The sequence below is a fragment of the Podarcis muralis genome, chromosome 12 (assembly GCF_964188315.1).
Source record: "Podarcis muralis chromosome 12, rPodMur119.hap1.1, whole genome shotgun sequence".
In the NCBI taxonomy this organism is placed as follows: Eukaryota; Metazoa; Chordata; class Lepidosauria; order Squamata; family Lacertidae; genus Podarcis; species Podarcis muralis.
Genome location: NC_135666.1, coordinates 9,423,163 through 9,443,111, shown reverse-complemented (window position 1 = coordinate 9,443,111; position 19,949 = coordinate 9,423,163). Strand labels below are relative to the sequence as shown.

The 19,949-nt window shown below is 45.7% G+C and overlaps 1 protein-coding gene across 2 annotated transcripts in view; it reads left to right on the top strand.

Moving 5' to 3' along the window:
* The window catches only part of PLCD1 (phospholipase C delta 1), a 71,211-nt gene that overhangs the window by 4,568 nt on the left and 46,694 nt on the right, over nt 1–19,949 (top strand). Inside the window, exon 1 of one of the 2 annotated variants that reach the window (XM_028750700.2) lies at nt 15,849–16,308. The exons of the other annotated variant lie outside the window; for it this stretch is intronic. Within the exon in view, the coding sequence (XP_028606533.2) occupies nt 16,209–16,308 (100 nt within the window). The 5' untranslated portion in view covers nt 15,849–16,208. Of the gene's footprint in view, nt 1–15,848; nt 16,309–19,949 lie in introns of those variants that run through there. 2 annotated transcript variants of the gene reach the window in all.

Here is a 19,949-nt window from a genome sequence, read left to right as displayed (position 1 = left end):
GTGTGCAATGGGAAGGGCAATGGGAAGTTAGGCAATGGGAAGCCTCCCTTCCCAGATGAGGGATCCCTGCCCCCTCCTGCTTGCACACAAGCTCTGACAGGCAGCTTGAAGGCTCCCTTCACAGCTGAGAGATCCCTGCCCCCCTCCTGCTTGCACACAAGTAGGAGTTGGGAGGCTGCTCCGATAGGCAGCATGAAGCCTCCCTTCACAGCTTAGTTGCAGATTACAGCCGGAAGCTGCATCTGAGAGCCCCTGCACCACCATCATATGGGGACTTCCAAGCAGCTCCTGAAGCCAGCCAGAGCCAAATGCTCTGGGCTGCTGAGACTGCCATTGCTGCGTTTCCCGGGGACAATAGATGAAATCCGGGGACATTCCAGGGATGGAATTTGTCCAGGGACCTAATCGCAAATCCGGGGACTGTCCCTGGGAAACAGGGACGTCTGGTAAAGGTAAAGGTAAAGGTACCCCTGCCCGTACGGGCCAGTCTTGACAGACTCTAGGGTTGTGCGCCCATCTCACTCAAGAGGCCAGGGGCCAGCACTGTCCGGAGACACTTCCGGGTCACGTGGCCAGCGTGACAAAGCTGCATCTGGCGAGCCAGCGCAGCACACGGAACGCCGTTTACCTTCCCGCTGGTAAGCGGTCCCTATTTATCTACTTGCACCCGGGGGTGCTTTCGAACTGCTAGGTTGGCAGGCACTGGGACCGAGCAACGGGAGCGCACCCCGCTGCGGGGATTCGAACCGGTGACCTTTCGATCGGCAAGCCCTTAGCGCTGAGGCTTTAACCCATAGCGCCACCCGCGTCCCTAGGGACGTCTGGTAACTTATCTCAAATAGGATTTGCAAGTGTTGAAACAATGCCAAAAACCTGCACAACCTTTTTGTCCAAAAGCAGTAGCTAGATTGTATTCAGAAGGACGTTTGACCTCATAAACTGCCTTGTTATGGCTGCTAGAAATACACTGGTTTCTGCCTTCGCAGTGAATTGTTTTATCGGTTTTAGCTGCCTTGAACTTGCTGATTATTTTGTCTTTTACTGCTTCAGCACCATTTGGTGGAAAGGTTGGATGAAAATTTAATCAAACAAACAAGATAGGCAACCATGCCGCCTCCATACCAGCTTCAATATTTAGAATAGTAGTCTGCCCATCAGTAGTCTAACCTCCAAACAAATTCAAGGCTGCAGTCTATACTCAGTTAGGTAAAGGTAAAGGGACCCCTGACCATTAGGTCCAGTCGTGGCTGACTCTGGGGTTGCGGTGCTCATCTCGCTTTATTGGCCGAGGGAGCCGGCGTACAGCTTCCGGGTCATATGGCCAGCATAACTAAGCTGCTTATGGCGAACCAGAGCAGCGCACGGAAACGCTGTTTACCTTCCCGCCAGAGTGGTACCTACTTATCTACTAGCACTTTGACATGCTTTCGAACTGCTAGGTTGGCAGGAACAGGGACTGAACAATGGGAGCTCACCCCATCGCAGGGATTCGAACTGCCAACCTTCTGATCAGCAAGTCCTAGGCTCTGTGGTTTAATCCACAGCACCACCTGCGTCCCCTTTAGTCAGTTACCCAGGACTTACTTCTGAGTAGACATACCTGCAATGGCTCTTTGAGAGTCAACCTGCACTTCATGTTTTACATGTTATTGGAAACACACAATTAGGACTTTGCATTTATTTGGTAAGAAAGGGGGGTAGCCAACCACGTGTGTGTGTGGGGGGGGGAATGTGGTGTTTGTGTGCCAAATCCGGATCCGGACTGTGCTGCAAAAAGAGGAGGCGGGGCAGTTGTTAAAACTTGTTTTCCTCTCCCCCTTCTCCCAATTTCGCACACAACCCTGACAAATTTGCTGTTTGCCCATCAACATACAGTGGTGCCTCGCAAGACGAAATTAATCTGTTCCGCGAGTCTCTTCGTCTTGCGGTTTTTTCATCTTGCGAAGCTCGGCTCTTAGTGGCTAAGCGGCTATTAACGGCTTAGCGGCTTAGCGGCTTAGCGGCTTTAAGAAAAAGGAAACAAACTCGCAAGAACTCGCAAGACGTTTCGTCTTGCGAAGCAAGCCCATAGGGAAATTCGTCTTGCGGAACGACTCAAAAAATGGAAAACCCTTTCGTCTAGCGAGTTTTTCGTCTAGCGAGGCATTCGTCTTGCGGGGCACCACTGTACTACCAGCCGATTTCACCTCTGAGCGGACAGTGCAGGATGGGGTGGGTTATTTTGGCACGAGGGAAAGGGTTAACGTCCCTTAAACCCACATCAGGGTCCCGATCCGGATCAGGCGTCTCCCCCTCCCTCGGCTACTTTGTGTTAAGGATTGCGTCCCGGTCGCCTTTATTATTATCATTATTTAAGTGGCACAGCTATTAACACAACACGCAGTTTGGTCCCATTTCTCTTTCCAAAACGCACACTGGACTGAAGTTTTAATCCCGATTTGCGGGGACACAGAGGGATTTCCTCCTGAGTCAACAGCCTTAGGATCAGCCTGCAAGCGAGTTTGCAAACACACAAGGGTTCCAAAACCCAAGATGCGCCTCTGCGTCGAGGACGCATCGCTCCTGTTTTCCGTGCTGCAGCTTTTGGCGCAATTCGTTTTTCACTGCCACTGAACTTGAATTTCTTTTATGATCTCTGAAGCGGAGATTTATAGGCCAACATGGCTTGACTCAGCCTCCTCCTGATTTCACAGTCTCTCTCCTCCTTCCCTTCCCCGTCTCCAAGAGTTCAGATTCTTTGTTTTCATCGGAAAGTGACGCGTTTCCCCCCTTAGGTCAGGGCGGCGACCTCGGAGGAAACAAGCCTGCTCTGAGCAGCCTCATATGGAAACACAGACTTAGCTGGGAAGGGTGGCCCGGAGGGGCTGGGAAAAGCTTTGAAAATCTGCGAGCCAGAAACTTTCCAGGCATGAGCGGAAGAGAGAGAGGGAAACCCGGGCGGAAGTTTAGGGAGAGCAGGAAGGGGGGAAATAACTATGAAGAGGAATTGAAGAGTATATGGGCGAATCTGCAACTCTCTCATTTTTCTGCTTCCCATTTTTTCAGCCATTAAATTCAGTTCTCCACAATGCTTTGTACTTTTTTGAACTTGTGAAAATCCATCAACATCAAAGTGCACATTTTTTCCTAATGCACACATCTTCACATGTGATTGTGCCCAGCTGACACATTTGTGCAAAGCAATCTTCCCCCTAATAACAATGCATTTATTCTGGATGTTGTTTTTCAGCAATCTATGAATTTGGAGGCATCAAATTTATCATCATTTTTAATTTGTATGCCGTCTTTCTATCTTACAATACTCAAGGCGGTTTACAAGCTGAAGAAACAAAAAATGTACATCTTATAACAATCTAAGGCAATACAAAAATGTGATAATAAAACATAACTTTAAAATAGGCAACCTTAGAATATTACTAAATAGTAATAACATTTATGATCTCTTTGCAAATGTGCTAGCAGTTTTGTCGCCGCACCACTAGGAGGACGTACCTAGAGGCATAGTGCTTATTTCATGGGAAGCGAGAATACCTTGATAATGGAGCAGGGCTCAAGTTGTCGCGTAACAGTGGTTGTATTTTTGTTTGTTATTTGTTGCAGTTATATCCAATTAATCACAACACGTGTTAGACTCTCCCAATTAAAATCCAGGCAGCATTTAATTCTGGTAACTTATCAATAAGCAATCTGCCTGGGGTTTTAAAAGCCACTCAGGGTTGCTTCCCAAATCAAGAGTACAGTGGTACCTTGGGTTACATACGCTTCAGGTTACATACGCTTCAGGTTACAGACTCCCCTAACCCAGTAATAGTACCTCGGGTTAAGAACTTTGCTTCAGGATGACAACAGAAATCGTGATCTGGTGGCGCAGCAGCAGCCGGAGGCCCCATTAGCTAAAATGGTACTTCAGGTTAAGAACGGACCTCCGGAACGAATTAAGTACTTAACCTGAGGTACCACTGTATTTCTAAACATTGCAAGCAGTGCATTTGAAATAACATAGCCAAGGCGCCGAATTCATTTGGGCAGGGATGCTGTAGCAAGCACAATTCTGCATGTGTGCCAGAAGGAGCTTCGGGTGTGACTAATCACATTTTTGCTTTCGGCCTTCACCAAAGAACTCCAGTAACTGCAGCCGTCCTCTGTGATTCACCCCTCAAATTATGCATTGCCTGTCCTCCTTCTCAAGACCTGTTTTCTCATGTGCAACAGCCACGCACAATGAAAACTATGCTTCTGATCCCATGATGGCTGTTATTATCCCATTAACACATTGTCTGTCATTATGACGGGCCAGGTTTCAACGTATCTGCTGGATGGCAACAACTCCTGTAGGCCGGTGAAGGGAGAAGCCATGTCCCTCCTGGTGGTGTTAGTAATACAATTCCCATGCTTCTTGTCCGTTGCCCATTCTGGCTGAAGCTGACAGGGCAGTGTGGAAGGGTCTGGGTAGTTTAGAAGCTGAGGATCTCTTACCAAGTGTGGCTACAGGGGCATCATGGGAATCTGAGTCCTTCTCATGCCAACTGTGGGACTAAGGGCAGAATAATAGAATCATGATCACTGCAGATGGTGACAGCAGTCATGAAATTAAAAGACGTCACTGCAGATGGTGACAGCAGTCATGATATTAGAAGACGCCTGCTTCTTGGGAGAAAAGTGATGACAAACCTAGACAGCATCTTAAAAAGCAGAGACATCACTTTGCCGACAAAGGTCTGTATGGTTCAAGCTATGGTTTTCCCAGTAGTGATGTATGGAAGTGAGAGCTGGACCATAAAGAAGGCTGATCGCCAAAGAATTGATGCTTTTGAATTATGGTGCTGGAGGAGACTCTTGAGCGCCCCCTGGACTGCAAGAAGATCAAACCTCTCCATTCTGAAGGAAATCAGCCCAGAGTGCTCACTGGAAGGACAGATCCTGAAGCTGAGGCTCCAGTACTTTGGCCACCTCATGAGAAGAGAAGACTCCCTGGAAAAGACCCTGATGTTGGGAAAGATGGAGGGCACAAGGAGAAGGGGACGACAGAGGACCAGATGGTTGGATAGTGTTCTCGAAGTAACCAGCCTGAGTTTGACCAAACTGCGGGAGGCAGTGAAAGACAGGAGTGCCTGGCGTGCTCTGGTCCTTGGGGTCACGAAGAGTCGGACACGACTAAACGACTAAACAACAACAACAACAAATAGAATCATGGAATTGTAGAGTTGGACGGGACCTCGAGAGTCATCTAGTCCCACCCCTTGCAATGCAAGAATCTCAGCCAAAGCATCCATGACAGATGGCCATCCAACCTCTGCTTAAAAACCTCAGGGAAGGAGAGTCCATCACCTCCTGAAGGAGACTGTTCCACTGTCGAACATGGTGGCCATTGAAAGGTGCCCAGAACCTCTATCCTTCCTATTGCAACGCCTCAGTGTGACTAAGACGGCATTCACACCAGATGTTTAAAGTACAGTGGTACCTTGGTTCTCAAACTTAATCCGTCCCGGAAGTCCGTTCCAAAACCAAAGTGTTCCAAAACCAAGGCGCGCTTTCCCCAAGAAAGTAATGCAAAACGGATTAATCTATTCCAGAATTTTAAAAACAACCCCTAAAACAGCACTTGAACATGAATTTTACTATCTAACGAGACCACTGAGCCATAAAATGAAAACAATAAACCATGTGCTGCAGTCACACAATCAATCAGGAGCTGAACTGGGTTCCACACAGTCACACACACAAAAAGCCGTAAAAACAAAAATGCAAAATAAATAGCACTCAAATTGGAAGCATAACACTGAAATCGGAAGCATAACACTCAAAACGGAGCACGTTCGGCTTCCGAAAAAAGTTCGCAAACCGGAACACTGACTTCCAGGTTTGCAGCATACTAAGCCATTCGAGAATCAAGGTACCACTGTACAGTGATACCACTTTAAACAGCCATGGCTTCCCCCAAAGAATCCTGGGAGTGGTAGTTTGTTCACAGTGCTGAGATCCCCTCGCAGAACTACAATATATCTGATAAACTGCTGTTAGAATTGTGGCTCTCTGAGGAGAATAGGAGACCCCCAACATGTCTTCACGATTGTGCTCTCAGTGACCCACGCAGGATCACGGAGCTCCAAAGATCCACATTGGGGTGTGTGTGTGCATGAGAGCATGTCAGCCAAAAATGTGCAAGATTGCACCCCTGGGAAAGGCACTTTTTCGGGGTGGAATTGCGGTGCGAAATTGTGCAAGATTGTAGGACCGAAAATGGCAGCCATGCTCGTGCAAGAAAACAACGGGATTGCAGCGTATGCAATGGTCTGATTCAATTTATGGTAGGGCTGTCATACGTCCGGATCTTCCTTTATATTACCGGGATTTCAAAAGTGGAATTGCTGTCTGGGGGGAATTTCTGAAAGACGGCGCTTTGTCCTGGATATTAAGAAGTCAATTGAAAAATCATGGTTTTTTATTTGGCGTTTTCATAAAAAAAGCTCAACAACTTTTGGGTTTTCCTAGAAAAAGCTAAACCATGTTGGAGTCTTCTGAAAAAAACCTCAGTAACTTTCAGGGTGTCTTGGTTTTTACTTTTTGAAATATGGCAACCCTAGTTTAAGGTAGAGGGACACAGGTGGCGCTGTGGGTTAAACCACAGAGCCTAGGACTTGCTGATCAGAAGGTTGGCAGTTCGAATCCCCGTGACGGGGTGAGCTCCCATTGCTCGGTCCCAGCTCCTGCCAACCTAGCAGTTCGAAAGCACGTCAAAGTGCAAGTAGATAAATAGGTACCGCTCTGGCGGGAAGGTAAACGGCGTTTCCGTGCACTGCTCTGGTTCGCCAGAAGCGGCTTAGTTCTGCTGGCCACATGACCCAGAAGCTGAACGCCGGCTCCTTCAGCCAGTAAAGCGAGATGAGCACCGCAACCTCAGAGTCGGCCACGACTGGGCCTAATGGTCAGGGGTCCCTTTACCTTTACCTTTTAGTTTAAGGTAGCTTGCTATGCTCCAACATTCAGATCAAAGCTGAATGTGCTGTTGTTTTCAATTGTGCTTTAACTGGATGTGTCACAAGCTATTGGGGGTGGGGGTAGGGGTAGAAGGCGAAAGAAATGGATGAGTTGAGGCAACCCTGCCTCAAACTCTCAGCTTGCGTTAAAAGCACATTGGCACAGAGCTAAAGCAACGACTGCAGATCTGCCTTGCTGATTCCTAACACTTCCACAAGGTGGAACATTTAGATTACGAAGCAAGGGCGACGGGTGAAACAAGCGAATCGCAGAAGGATCATAACTCTAACCCGGTTGTGTTGCTTCCTAGGATTATCACTCAAATTGCTATCAGCAGGGGCATTCAGTTGGGGGAACACAGCTATCATAGACTGCTATTTTTCAGGTGGGATTTAGTCTCATTGAAGCAAATTCAGGTTGTGCAGTTGAAGTGCATTTGGTGCAACAAACCTGCTTCCAAAAACAACCCAGACTTTGCAGAATGACACTCCTGTGAAGAAGGCTTGCAGCATTTGGGACATCATAGTTTAGAGAAAAGGTGAGTTGGGGAAAGGGATGGTAGTAGTGTACAACCCTAGAAATCACGGACATTCAGTAAAGCAGAATGTTGGGACATTCAGGACAGATGAAAGAAAACAGTTCTTCATGCAGTGCAGAATTAAGGTCTTCTTCTTTATTTATTTATTTTATTTTAAAAATTTCTATACCGCTTTATATTTTTAAGAAAAATCTCAAAGCGGTTTACAGCGTATTAAATCAATAAAACATAAATCAAACAATCTGAAGAAAGTCAAATATACAGAGCATACAGTCAAAGCAACACAACAGAAAACTAAAATATTATCTTAAAGATTTCAAAATAAAACATTACAAAGGAGGCCAACAATTATCGTTGATCAGTGCGAAAACGCACTGGCAAAAGTGACATAACAAGTGCTGTATGCAGCATCTTATATTCTCCCCGCAAGTAAGTAAGAATGAATGCTCAATAAACAGCAGGCGTCATATATGTAACCTCCCTGCAAGATTAGATGAGTGCTCAGTAAACAGGTCATCTGGGAATACAGTCAGATCCATACGGCTGCAATCCTGTACGCTGGAGGTGACCAACGGGCACGTTTTTGGGACAATGGGTGCATTTGGAATTTTGAGAAAGTGCTGTGGGCGCCAGTCGCAAAATGGCTGCCATGGGGCACAACATGATTGCTTCTGGGATGTGTCACACCACAAAACAGCTGCCCCGGCTTAAAGAGACAGGATTTCAGGGACTGAGCAGAGAAGAAGAAGAAGAAGAAGAAGAAGAAGAAGAAGAAGAAGAAGAAGAAGAGGAGGAGGAGAAGGAGTTTGGATTTGATATCCCGCTTTATCACTACCCTAAGAGGCTAACAATCTCCTTTTCCCTTCCTCCCCCACAACAACGTCTCTGAGAGATGTCAGAGAAGTGTGACTAGCCCAAGGTCACCCAGCAGCTGCATGTGGAGGAGCGGGGAAGCGAACCCGGTTCACCAGATTACAAGTCCACCGCTCTTAACCACTACACCACACTGGCGTAGTGTGACCGCCGTCCCCCATCCTGACCCTTCCAGGGAGCAGGAAGAAGACAGTATAGATTTACAACAGAGGTTTGAGGGAGGTCGCAGCTCAGAAGCAGATGATCATAGCTGTCAACTTTTCCCTTTTCTTGCGAGGAATCCTATTCGAAATAAGGGAATTTCCCTTTAAAAAAAGGGAAACGTTGACAGCTATGATCCTGACAGAGGACTACAAAATTGTGTGGGAAAGCCTTTCCCTTCTCCTGTCAGCAGCTGGACAAATGGGAAAACGGCCCCTGCTTCCGCTCACTCACAGAGAGAGGCTTTTTGCCTTCTTTCTGTTTAGAACCACAGAATCATCGAGTTGGAAGGGAGGGGGTCCCTGAGGATCATCCAGCCCAACCCCCTTGCAATGCAGGAATATGCAGCTCTCTCGTATGGAGGGGGTGGTGGTGGATGCGGGCAGGTTCAAAGTATTGCACTTGGGCAAAAAAAATGAGAGGCACAAATACAAGATGGGTGACACCTGGCTTGAGAGCAGTACATGTGAAAAGGATCTAGGAGTCTTGGTTGACCACAAACTTGACATGAGCCAACAGTGTGACGCGGCAGCTAAAAAAGCCAATGCAATTCTGGGCTGCATCAATAGGAGTATAGCATCTAGATCAAGGGAAGTAATAGTGCCACTGTATTCTGCTCTGGTCAGACCTCACCTGGAGTACTGTGTCCAGTTCTGGGCACCACAGTTCAAGAAGGACACTGACAAACTGGAACGTCAAAGGCCTGGAAACGATGCCTTATGAGGAACGGCTAAGGGAGCTGGGCATGTTTAGCCTGGAGAAGAGGAGGTTAAGGGGTGATATGATAGCCATGTTCAAATATATAAAAGGATGTCATATAGAGGAGGGAGAAATGTTGTTTTCTGCTGCTCCAGAGAAGCGGACACGGAGCGATGGATCCAAACCACAAGAAAGAAGATTCCACCTAAACATTAGGAAGAACTTCCTGACAGTAAGAGCTGTTCGACAGTGGAATTTCCTGCCAAGGAGTGTGGTGGAGTCTCCGTCTTTGGAGGTCTTTAAGCAGAGGCTTGACAACCATATGTCAGGAGTGCTCTGATGGTGTTTCCTGCTTGGCAGGGGGTTGGACTCGATGGCCCTTGTGGTCTATTCCAACTCTATGATTCTATGATTCTAAGGGGGCAAGTTCAACGTAGGAGAAAGGCTGATCCAGCGCAAACAGGGACTGAGGAAGAAGAGCAAGCCGTGTCCCTTCCCGCACTGGATTTTTGAGGGGAACATCTTCCGAGGCCTTTAATGGATGCCATAGGAAGGACTGGCAGACCCACAGGCATCCAAAGGCCCCACATTGGTCACCCCTGCTCTAGGCACAATTTTCTTCTTCTTTTAGAAACAGGAAACGGCCGCAGCCTGTTTACTCCCCCTGTTTCACTTCCACCCCATATTTGCTTCCCCATTTTTGCCACCCTTCACGTCCAGCCTTTCCCACATCTCTTTTCTCCCCCTCTCCTCCTGTTTTTGCTTAGACTCCTTTCCTTGCTCTCCTCCATTAGGGGGGACTTCTGCACACAGAGCAACTGCATTGCTACCCTGTTTTGGCAAGGAGTCTGGCGAAGGAAAGTGCCCTCCTTATTTCAGTCTTCTCTTTTGGGTAGAGTTCACGGCAAACCTGTTTCCACCCATTTGTAGCAGAGGCCAGATTTGCATGGGGCGGATTGACCGGGCTTTGTGTCACGGATTCACCTCCTGCCCCCTTATAATTGTTATAAAAAGCATGTCTGTCTGTCTATCATCTGTCTATCTATCTATCATAGGGCTGCCATATGTCCAGGCTGAATTTCCAAAAATTGTGAAAAATGTCCAGGAAATCCCATGGCAAGCCATTTCGGAAGTGTTGGGGTTTTTTTTTTTTTTGGCAAATTTCCTAAAAGTTAGCTCAAAAACTTCTCTCTTTTTTTTGGGGGGGGGGGGAGATTTTGCAAAAAGAAACTCAACAATTCCCCCCCCCCCCAAGAAAAAAGCTCAACAACTTTGCCAAGAAAAACTCAACTTTTTAAAATGTGGCAACCCTAATCTACCACACTGGAAAAACATAATCAGAAACGCTTGAAAAACAATGTACAGTGGTACCTCGAGTTAAGAATTTAATTTGTTCCGGAGGTCCGTTCTTAACCTGAAACCGTTCTTAACCTGAGGTACCACTTTAGCTAATGGGGCCTTCCGCTGCCGCCGCCACGCAATTTCTGTTCTCATCCTGAGGTAAAGTTCTTAACCTGAGGTACTATTTCTTGGTTTGCGGAGTCTGTAACCTGAAGCGTTTGTAACCCAAAGTGTTTGTAACCCGGGGTACCACTGTAGTGTCTCTGAAACATGCAGGGAGGGTCGACAACCCACAATAATTCATAATCCAGTTTGTGTTCTTGAACAGGGAATGTGATGTGAGCAGATCTCACCCCTCTGAGGAAAAACATAATAATGAAAGCCCAAACCCACACCTGTGGGCAGCCTTTAAGAATATACTGGAGATCAGCCTCCAGCAGTACAAAGCGTTATGTTAAAAAAAGGAAAGGGCTGAGGTTACATCAGCGAGTACTTTTCCCGTTAAAGTTAAGTAATTGCTGACCGAGTCACCGACGCTACAGGTCCTCTGATTTTTCAGAAAGTTATTCACCTGAGTTCCTCAGCGAGGTGACTTGGCATGAGGTAAAGAGAGGAGGATTAGGCCCTTAGTGTACGCAGGGAACATTTTCATATCCACTTAAGTGCACATGTGCTACATCATATGATCCCTGTGTAATGTGTAATGTCAGCAGGAAGAATGTTGAGACATCAAAATGGCATCTTATGTTACCCCTTCACACCCCAACGAATGCTAAGTCATACTCCTGCCAACCTAGCAGTTCGAAAGCACGTCAAAGTGCAAGTAGATAAATAGGTACTGCTCTGGCGGGAAGGTAAACGGTGTTTCTGTGCGCTGCTCTGGTTTGCCAGAAGTGGCTTAGTCATGCTGGCCACATGACCTGGAAGCTGTCTGCAGACAAACGCCGGCTCCCTTGGTCTGTAAAGCGAGATGAGCACGCAACCCCAGAGCTGTCCGCAACGGGACCTAATGGTCAGGGGTACCTTTACCTTTTAAATGTTTCTAAGTCCTCCCCCAAAGGCAGGAGGACTGGGGCCAACCCACCAGCATTCCCTCATAAGCAAAAAGGGATTGTGAAGAGCTCTGAAAGGACCTCTCCAAAGTGAGGGAATGAGACAGATTTGAAATTTACGGCATGTATGCTGAAAGAAAATTATATGAAAATGATGTACCGGTGGTATTTGACTCCTAGTAAGTTAGCAAAAAGGGATGCGGGTGGCACTGTGGTCTAAACCACAGAGCCTAGGGCTTGCCAATCAGAAGGTCGGCGGTTCAAATCCCTGCGACAGGGTGAGCTCCCATTGCTCGGTCCCTGCTCCTGCCAACCTAGCAGTTTGAAAGTACGTCAAAGTGCAAGTAAATAAATAGGTACCGCTCTGGCGGGAAGGTAAACGGCGTTTCTGTGTGCTGCTCTGGTTCGCCAGAAGTGGCTTAGTCATGCTGGCCACATGACCCGGAAGCTATACACTGGCTCCCTCGGCCTATAGAGCGAGATGAGCGCTGCAACCTTAGAGTCGTCTGCGACTGGACTTTTAAGTTAGCAAAAATGTATAGAACAAGTACAAACACCTGCTGGAAATGTAAAGAAAAAGAAGGTACCTTTTATCACATGTGGTGGTAGTGTAAGATAATGAAAGCTTTCTTGGAGATGATATATAATGAAATGAAAAAAAAATGTTTAAAATAACTTTTGTTAAAATACCAGAAGCTTTTCTATTAGGAATTATAGGTACAGACGTTCCAAAGGAGCAGAAAAGACTTTTTATGTGCGTGACAACAGCCTCATGGATGCTACTAGCCCAGGGATGGAAAGAAGAAAGAGTCCCTACCAGAGAGGAATGGAAAGCTAAGCTGATAGACTACGCCGAAATGGCAAAGCTGACTGGAAAACTCAGGAATCAAGGAGAAAAACTTTAAAAAAGAATGGGAAAAAATTATAATTTACCTAGGAGACCACTGCAAGCAGAGGGAAACATTAGCAGGATTTTAATCTCACTTGTAATGCAACAAATATTATGGACAATATGGATTGATATAAAATAGAGATTATAGAATAATATGCAGTTGTAAATGTTGACAATAGGACCCATGGAGGGGGTGGGGGGGAGTCTGGAGGTCGAAATGGGTTTCTGGAAGAGGTGCCATTGTGCACAGGTGGCGCTTGTGCGCATGTGCCCATGGTGATTGCCGCTCCTGCGCATGCGCAATCAGCGGCAAACCCACTGGTTACTTTCGGGTTTGCTGCGGATGTTGGGTGAAATGTGTGCAGTTCTGGACAACGGGAATTGTGGAGCTGGACAAAAAGGAAAGGCGTTCGGGACTTTTTAATTTAGAGAAAAGGCAAGTCAGAGGTGACGTGACAGAAGTTGATAAAATTGGCCATGGCGAGGAGAAGGTGCATAGGAAAAAAGTCTCTGCCCCTCCCTCTTATGATGTCCGTTGAAGCAGAATGGTGGAAGAATAGACAAAAGAAAGCATTTCTTCTTGCAGTGCTTTGTTAAACTGCGGAAATCACTCCCACCAACTAGGATGGAGGATTGGAGAAATTTATGGAAGGTACAGCTATCAGTGGTTACTGACCACAATGCCTTCATGGTCAGAGGTAGTAATGGTTCTGAATTCCAGAAGGCTCTTCTTAATGTTCTTAATTTTTCAGTGTTGTATCAGTACTGAGCCTAAGTTCCAGAGCATCGGTTATTAAAGGCCGCTGTCGCTGCTTTGGGTTTAATCAGAGAGTTATTATGAGGCAAGGGTTTTCCAAACTGTGCTGAGGAGCCCTGGATTCTTCAACGGCAGCCTTCCCAAACTTGGTGCTCTCCAGGTGTTTTGGACTACAACTCCCATCAGCCCCAACCAGAATGGCCCCACGAACCACAGCTAGGGATATCAGGAGGCAACGGTTTCCGTTCCATCCTGGATGGGTCACGGTCAGCTCTGTTTCTGTTCTGCTGCAGTTCGGCTTCTGTGAAATACATCATCCGTGTCCCTGTCCACTGTAGCTGAAACCTACTTAATAAATTTTATTTCACTTGTAGGGAAACATAATAAAGAATGCAGGAAAAAAACACAATAATTTACATTAGCAGACTAACAAAAGGATAGCAAATACAGTGGTAACTCGCAAGACGAATGCCTCACAAGACAAAAAACTCGCTAGACGAAAGGGTTTTTTGTTTTTTGAGCTGCTTCGCAAGACGATTTTCCCTATGGGCTTGCTTCGCAAGACGGAAACGTCTTGCAAGTTTGTTTCCTTTTTCTTAACACCGTTAATACAGTTGCGACTTGACTTCGAGGAGCAACTCATAGCACGCGGTGTGGTAGCCTTTTTTGAGGTTTTTGAAGACTTTGGTGATTTTTGAAGCTTTTCCAAAACTTTCCCGACACCGTGCTTCGCAAGACGAAAAAAATCGCAAGACGACAAAACTCGCGGAACGAATTAATTTCGTCTTGCAAGGCACCACTGTATTGCTCAAGCTCGCTTGTGTGATTTCTTTTTTTATATATAAATGATTTTTGAGATTTAAGAACACCAACCAACACAAGCATCACATCTTATTACATATATCCTACTTTATGCTCCATAGAGCCGTTGACTTCCGTCCTTCCCTTCCACCAGTTTTCCTATTCCAATCTATAATTCAGTTTCTTTAATTAAAAATGACACCATGACATAAGATTTACTTCAATCCTGCCAACGTTTTCATATTTGTACAGTTCTCACTTATATAAACCATAAATTTACTCCATTCTTTTTGGTACTTTGTCTCCTCCTGATTGCGAATTCTGTGTGTCAATTTAGCCATCTCAGCGTATTCGACCAGCTTTATCTGCCATTCTCTTATTGTCAGCATCTCCTGTAGCTTCCACTTTTGGGCTATCAAAACTCTAGCTGCTGTTGTTGCATACAGATATAGTCTTTGATCTATCTTCTTAACATCTTCTCCCACCAAACCTAGCAAGAATTCTTCCAGCTTTTGGGGAAAACTAGACTTAAACATCTACTGCATCTACAGTGTGCCACTGTATTCTGCTCTGGTCAGACCTTACCTGGAGTACTGTGTCCAGTTCTGGGCACCACAGTTCAAGAAGGACACTGACAAACTGGAACGTGTCCAGAGGAGGGCAACCAAAATGGTCAAAGGTCTGGAAACGATGCCTTATGAGGAACGGCTAAGGGAGCTGGGCATGTTTAGCCTGGAGAAGAGGAGGTTAAGGGGTGATATGATAGCCATGTTCAAATATATAAAAGGATGTCACATAGAGGAGGGAGAAAGGTTGTTTTCTGCTGCTCCAGAGAAGCGGACACGGAGCAATGGATCCAAACTACAAGAAAGAAGATTCCACCTAAACATTAGGAAGAACTTCCTGACAGTAAGAGCTGTTCGACAGTGGAATTTGCTGCCAAGGAGTGTGGTGGAGTCTCCTTCTTTGGAGGTCTTTAAGCAGAGGCTTGACAGCCATATGTCAGGAGTGCTCTGATGGTGTTTCCTGCTTGGCAGGGGGTTGGACTCGATGGCCCTTGTGGTCTTTTCCAACTCTATGATTCTATTCTATTCTATTCTATTCTATTCTATTCTATTCTATTCTATTCTATTCTATGATTCTATCTTTTTTAACTCATTATAAACCGATTCCCAAAACTCTCTTATTTTATTGCATGACCACCACATGTGATAGAAGTCCTTGCATTTCCAACAAGTTTTACTACTTGGTGGGAGTGAGATACCAACGATAGACCATCTTCATTACATTCTCTTTTAAGGCAGAGCAACAAGCTCGCTTGTTTGATTTCTGTTCCCGACCTCGTACGGACGTGCGAATTGCGGGAAATTCTGCTCCCATCCCCGATGGAATTATGCAACACCCCTACCCACAGCCCCATAGCTTTTGCAAGAGAATTCCCCCAGGCAAAGTAATTTTCATTCCCCTTGCAAAACCTGTACTGCTTGTCACTATTCTATTCTTTAAATAAAATAAATAAATAAACAAGCAACCCCACATCCCCGTATGAGCAGTTCGAATGTCGGCAAACATTCCGTGACCTCAGAGCAGTTTGGCCAATAGGGAAATGGGTCTCGAAGACAGGAAGGCACAGGCAACCTTTTATAGCCTAATTACATGTGAGAGGCATTAAAGGAGACAAAACAGTGGGGCACTGAGGAGAAAGGAGGAGGAGAAGGGAAAAGAAAAGACGATGCCATAAATGCCCTTCCAGTGCCATGTCACATGCCAGGCAATCAAGTTTTAATTGCTGGGGAACTTCGTCCCTCCCTTGCCTGGGGATTGGAGCGACACAAGTGCAGTATAACTCAGAGAGTCTGTTGCATCCTCCTGGTGCAAGAGAACAGCGATTGCCTCACGTCGGACTCTTTCATTTGAAGCCAGCCTCCTCCGGTGTTTCTGTTTCGGCTGTTGCCGGAGTCTCTTTTGCGCGAGTTGTTTAACCACAAGGACTTTGCGGCAGCCCCAGGGCGACCAGGGAGCCGGCTGGGCTGGGGACTGACTCCCCAATGCTTGTCCGTGCCTCTCTCTGGGGCCATGCAGTGTTTCCGAAGGCAGCCCAAGCTCAGCAAATCCCAGGAAAACCTCTTGCTGGAAGAGAGCAGGAAAGTGGCAGCTCTGAATGGGAAGAGACTGGGTAAGGGGCTGGTGTCTCAGCCAAATAAATGCTTCTTTAGGCTCCTGGCAGCTCTCTGACAGCAGTGGCGGATGTTTGAATCTCTGCCACACCTTTAAAGTAAACCAAAGTTGTTTCTGTGCCTTTTTAAACGCATGTGTTTATATCTATCCAGTTCAGCACTTATGGAAGATCTACCCTTTCCAAGTATTATTTTTATCAAAAAGTGGGGATCTTCTTTATCTCAATCTGTAGCTCGACTGGATTTTAAAAACAGGTTTTTTAAAATCGTAGATGCATGCGTTTTAAAAACAGTCCATCGCTTTGAGATGTGTTCATAGGAAGTGATTTATAATCTGCGTGTCTATGCAATTTCTCCGCTTCAATCTGCTGGATGCAATGGAGGTTTTTGTTATGTTTTGGGCCAAATAACGCTATTTTGAGAATAACGTTTTGAGAAACTGCTTGGGTCCTTTTGTTATTGTTTTTAAGTTTAAGGAAATGCTCCCCCCAACGAGTTTCCCGCGGTCTGTCTGTGGTAGTTTATTGATTGCAATGTTGTTGTTGTTGTGCTGGTGGTTGTTATCACGACTACTGCAAAACTCAGCGTCTCATCTACTGCTCTGAAATACTGTAAACTGAAAAAGAAAGAAACAGGAACTTTATGTTTCCTTCTCTCCCTTGTTGTTGTGGCTTCAGTAAATGGCTCTTGCAAGGGGCTGTAACGCTAAGGCTCCAGACTTAGCCATATACTGCATTAAAAGAATTGTGGCTCTTAGAATGATAAGAGCTTGAAGGAGCCCTCCAAAAGTCATCTGGCCCAACCCCACTGATGGGTGGCCGTTCAGTTGTTGTTGTTGCTGCTGCTCTTCGTTTATACAGAACTATCAATGCGCACGATGCTTCATAAGGAAATAAATACATGAATAAGTTGACACAAGCAGGCCAGTGCCCCAAGAAGCTTGCAGTCTATGTTTTGATGGTAAGGAAAACAGCACAGAGATGGTTTCTAGAAAGTCCAGGGATGAGCTCGGATTGTGCCTCTTCCATGGAACAGTTGGGGTGTCATTTCCAGAAAAGGCACAGGAATAAGCAGCACTCAGATTTTATAGGGGGCAAGAAGTGGTCTGTTCCCTTTGGTTACTGTATTTAAGGGACTCTGGTGTGTGTGTGGGTTTCAAGGAAGGCTCCTTTATATATTCCCCCCACCCCTGGCAAAAATAATTTGGGAAGGATGAAATGGGGAGGAAGAGGACCGCGTATGCCACCTTGAACTCCTTGAAGGAAAAGGTGGAATTGAAATGCAATAAATAAAATTTATAAAGGAAAAATAAACCTAGGTCTAGTTCTCAATGCAGAAGTAAAACCACCTGTATCACTGGGATATACTATACTATATAGATGATGACTCAAATACCTGAATATTATCTCCCTCTTTGCTTTGGGCTGTGAAACGAAAGATTGGCCTCTAGGGCTAATTCTTGGGTCTTCTCGGCTGGATCCTAGTTTTCTAAGGTGGAGAAAATCTTGAAGCAAACCTGATCAAACACAGGCTAGTGCCTTCTTCTGTGGCAGTGATGCTGGTGAAAAAAGAGAGATTTCTCCCCTGATAACTGCTTCCACTCAGTTCTACCCGGGAATAATTTTTGGCAGAGTGAAAAGTCTCTTGTTTTTGGAGCCTTGGGTTATAACTTTTGGAAAGCCACCGTGGCCTGTTTGTTCAACATTTGGCAGATAATCACTTGCACCCGCTTCAACTTGAACTCCTGAAAAAATGCAGTTCAGCGGCAGGCTGTTTCTGCAATAACTTATTTGTCACAATTGCTCAGATGAGCTATGACCCTTCCTCGCTTGATCCTTGCTCCTGGCAGCTTCTATAAATGTGCCTGTCTGGTTGCAAAAATGGGCTAATGCCTCTTTAAGAGCGAAGCGGTGGTCCCCCATTTGAAGGAAGTGGTGGCGAGTCCACTCCTGAAGAAGATATCCTGCGTTTTGGCAAGTGCTCTCAAGTGTGTGGTGATAGTTCACCTCCGCACATCCCTGGCTGACTTCTGTGATGTAGACGCTTTCGGTCCATTTTGGGAACTAAAACTGCCTTGGTTGCTCTGGCTGAGGACTTTTTTCTGGAGAGAGTTAGGAGTAGTGTGACTTTGTTTTGTTTTTAAGATAAACTTAAAAGGTTTACTTACATTTCAATGCAGGCAGCAAATACATCAAAGTCATATGCAGGCGAAAATACTTCTACATTACAAAATACAAAATTAGTTTCCAAAATGGAGTCTGGGTTTTGAGCTGAGCCCAGGCATGTACATCTCCTCACATTGCTGGCTTGAAAGAGGAGAGCCGGTGTGACTCTGCTGATTTTGGTAAACCTCTTGTCTAGGGATGGGATTTATTGAAAATCTCAATGTTGAGCTTATTTGCACATATTTCCCTCCCTAATTCCGTGCCTTGCTCCTTAGTCTCAAAGTGAGAATCAAGGTTCCCCCCCGCCACCACTCTCTGGTTCTACTGAAAATGCAAAAAAATCTAGCAAATTATATGCATTATTTCAGGAATAGGCAAACTCGGCCCTCCAGATGTTTTGGGACTACAACTCCCATAATCCCTGACCACTGGTCCTGTTAGCTAGGGATCATGGGAGTTTTAGTCCCAAAACATCTGGAGGGCCGAGTTTGCCTATGCCTGCATTATTTTATGTATAGACTTTGCCCTGTGCATCCCAGGTTTCCTAAAGTAACCATCACATAAATAGATGTATTCATTGATAAATATATTAAAAAAAATATGCATTATTTATAAATCTATGCTGTGGAAATATGTTACAGCATGGGACTTGATTTCTTTTGCGTATTATTACCGGTATTAGCTGGACTTATATGCATGAATGACTCAGACATCAGACAATGTAAGAGACGTCAGATACAAGCAAAGCTCAATCGGGTTGGAACCGCCACCAAATTCTGTGTATAAATCCATTTAAAATAGATCCCTCCTCCATTCCAATGACTTAACTGTTGTTGCTGCTATTGATAACGGTGTTGTCCTGAATTTCCCTTTGAGATTAGATATAAGAGACCATTCTCCATGTTTCATCTTCTGGAGAAGTGGGAGCTGCCTTGGTAGTGGCGCTGTGAGAAATGCTCTCCAAAAGGGTTAGGTCTGGTTCTGACACTGTCTTCCTCACCCGTATATACCTCTCTTTGCCCAGACATTTTTGACTGGGGTGGAAAGAAGGTAGATCTCTGGGTGAATTGCAGTGTGGTGTAGTGGTTAAGAGCGGTGGACTCGTAATTTGGTGAACTGGGTTCGCTTCCCCGCTCCTCCACCTGCAGCTGCTGGGTGACCTTGGGCTAGTCACACTTTTCTGAAGTCTCTCAGCCTCACTCACCTCACAGAGTGTTTGTTGTGGGGGAGGAAGGGAAAGGAGAATGTTAGCCGCTTTGAGACTCCTTCGGGTAGTGATAAAGTGGGATATCAAATCCAAACTCTTCTTCTTCTTCAGGAATCAGCAATGATTTCTGGGGTGCTTACAGATGGTTGTTCTTTGGTAGGAGGAAATCATCCACAACAAACCCATTCCCACCCCCAAATCGGGACTTATTGTGATAAGGAAAGCTATGGGAAAGTGCACTAGAAAAAGTGGGACAACGCTTTCTTGG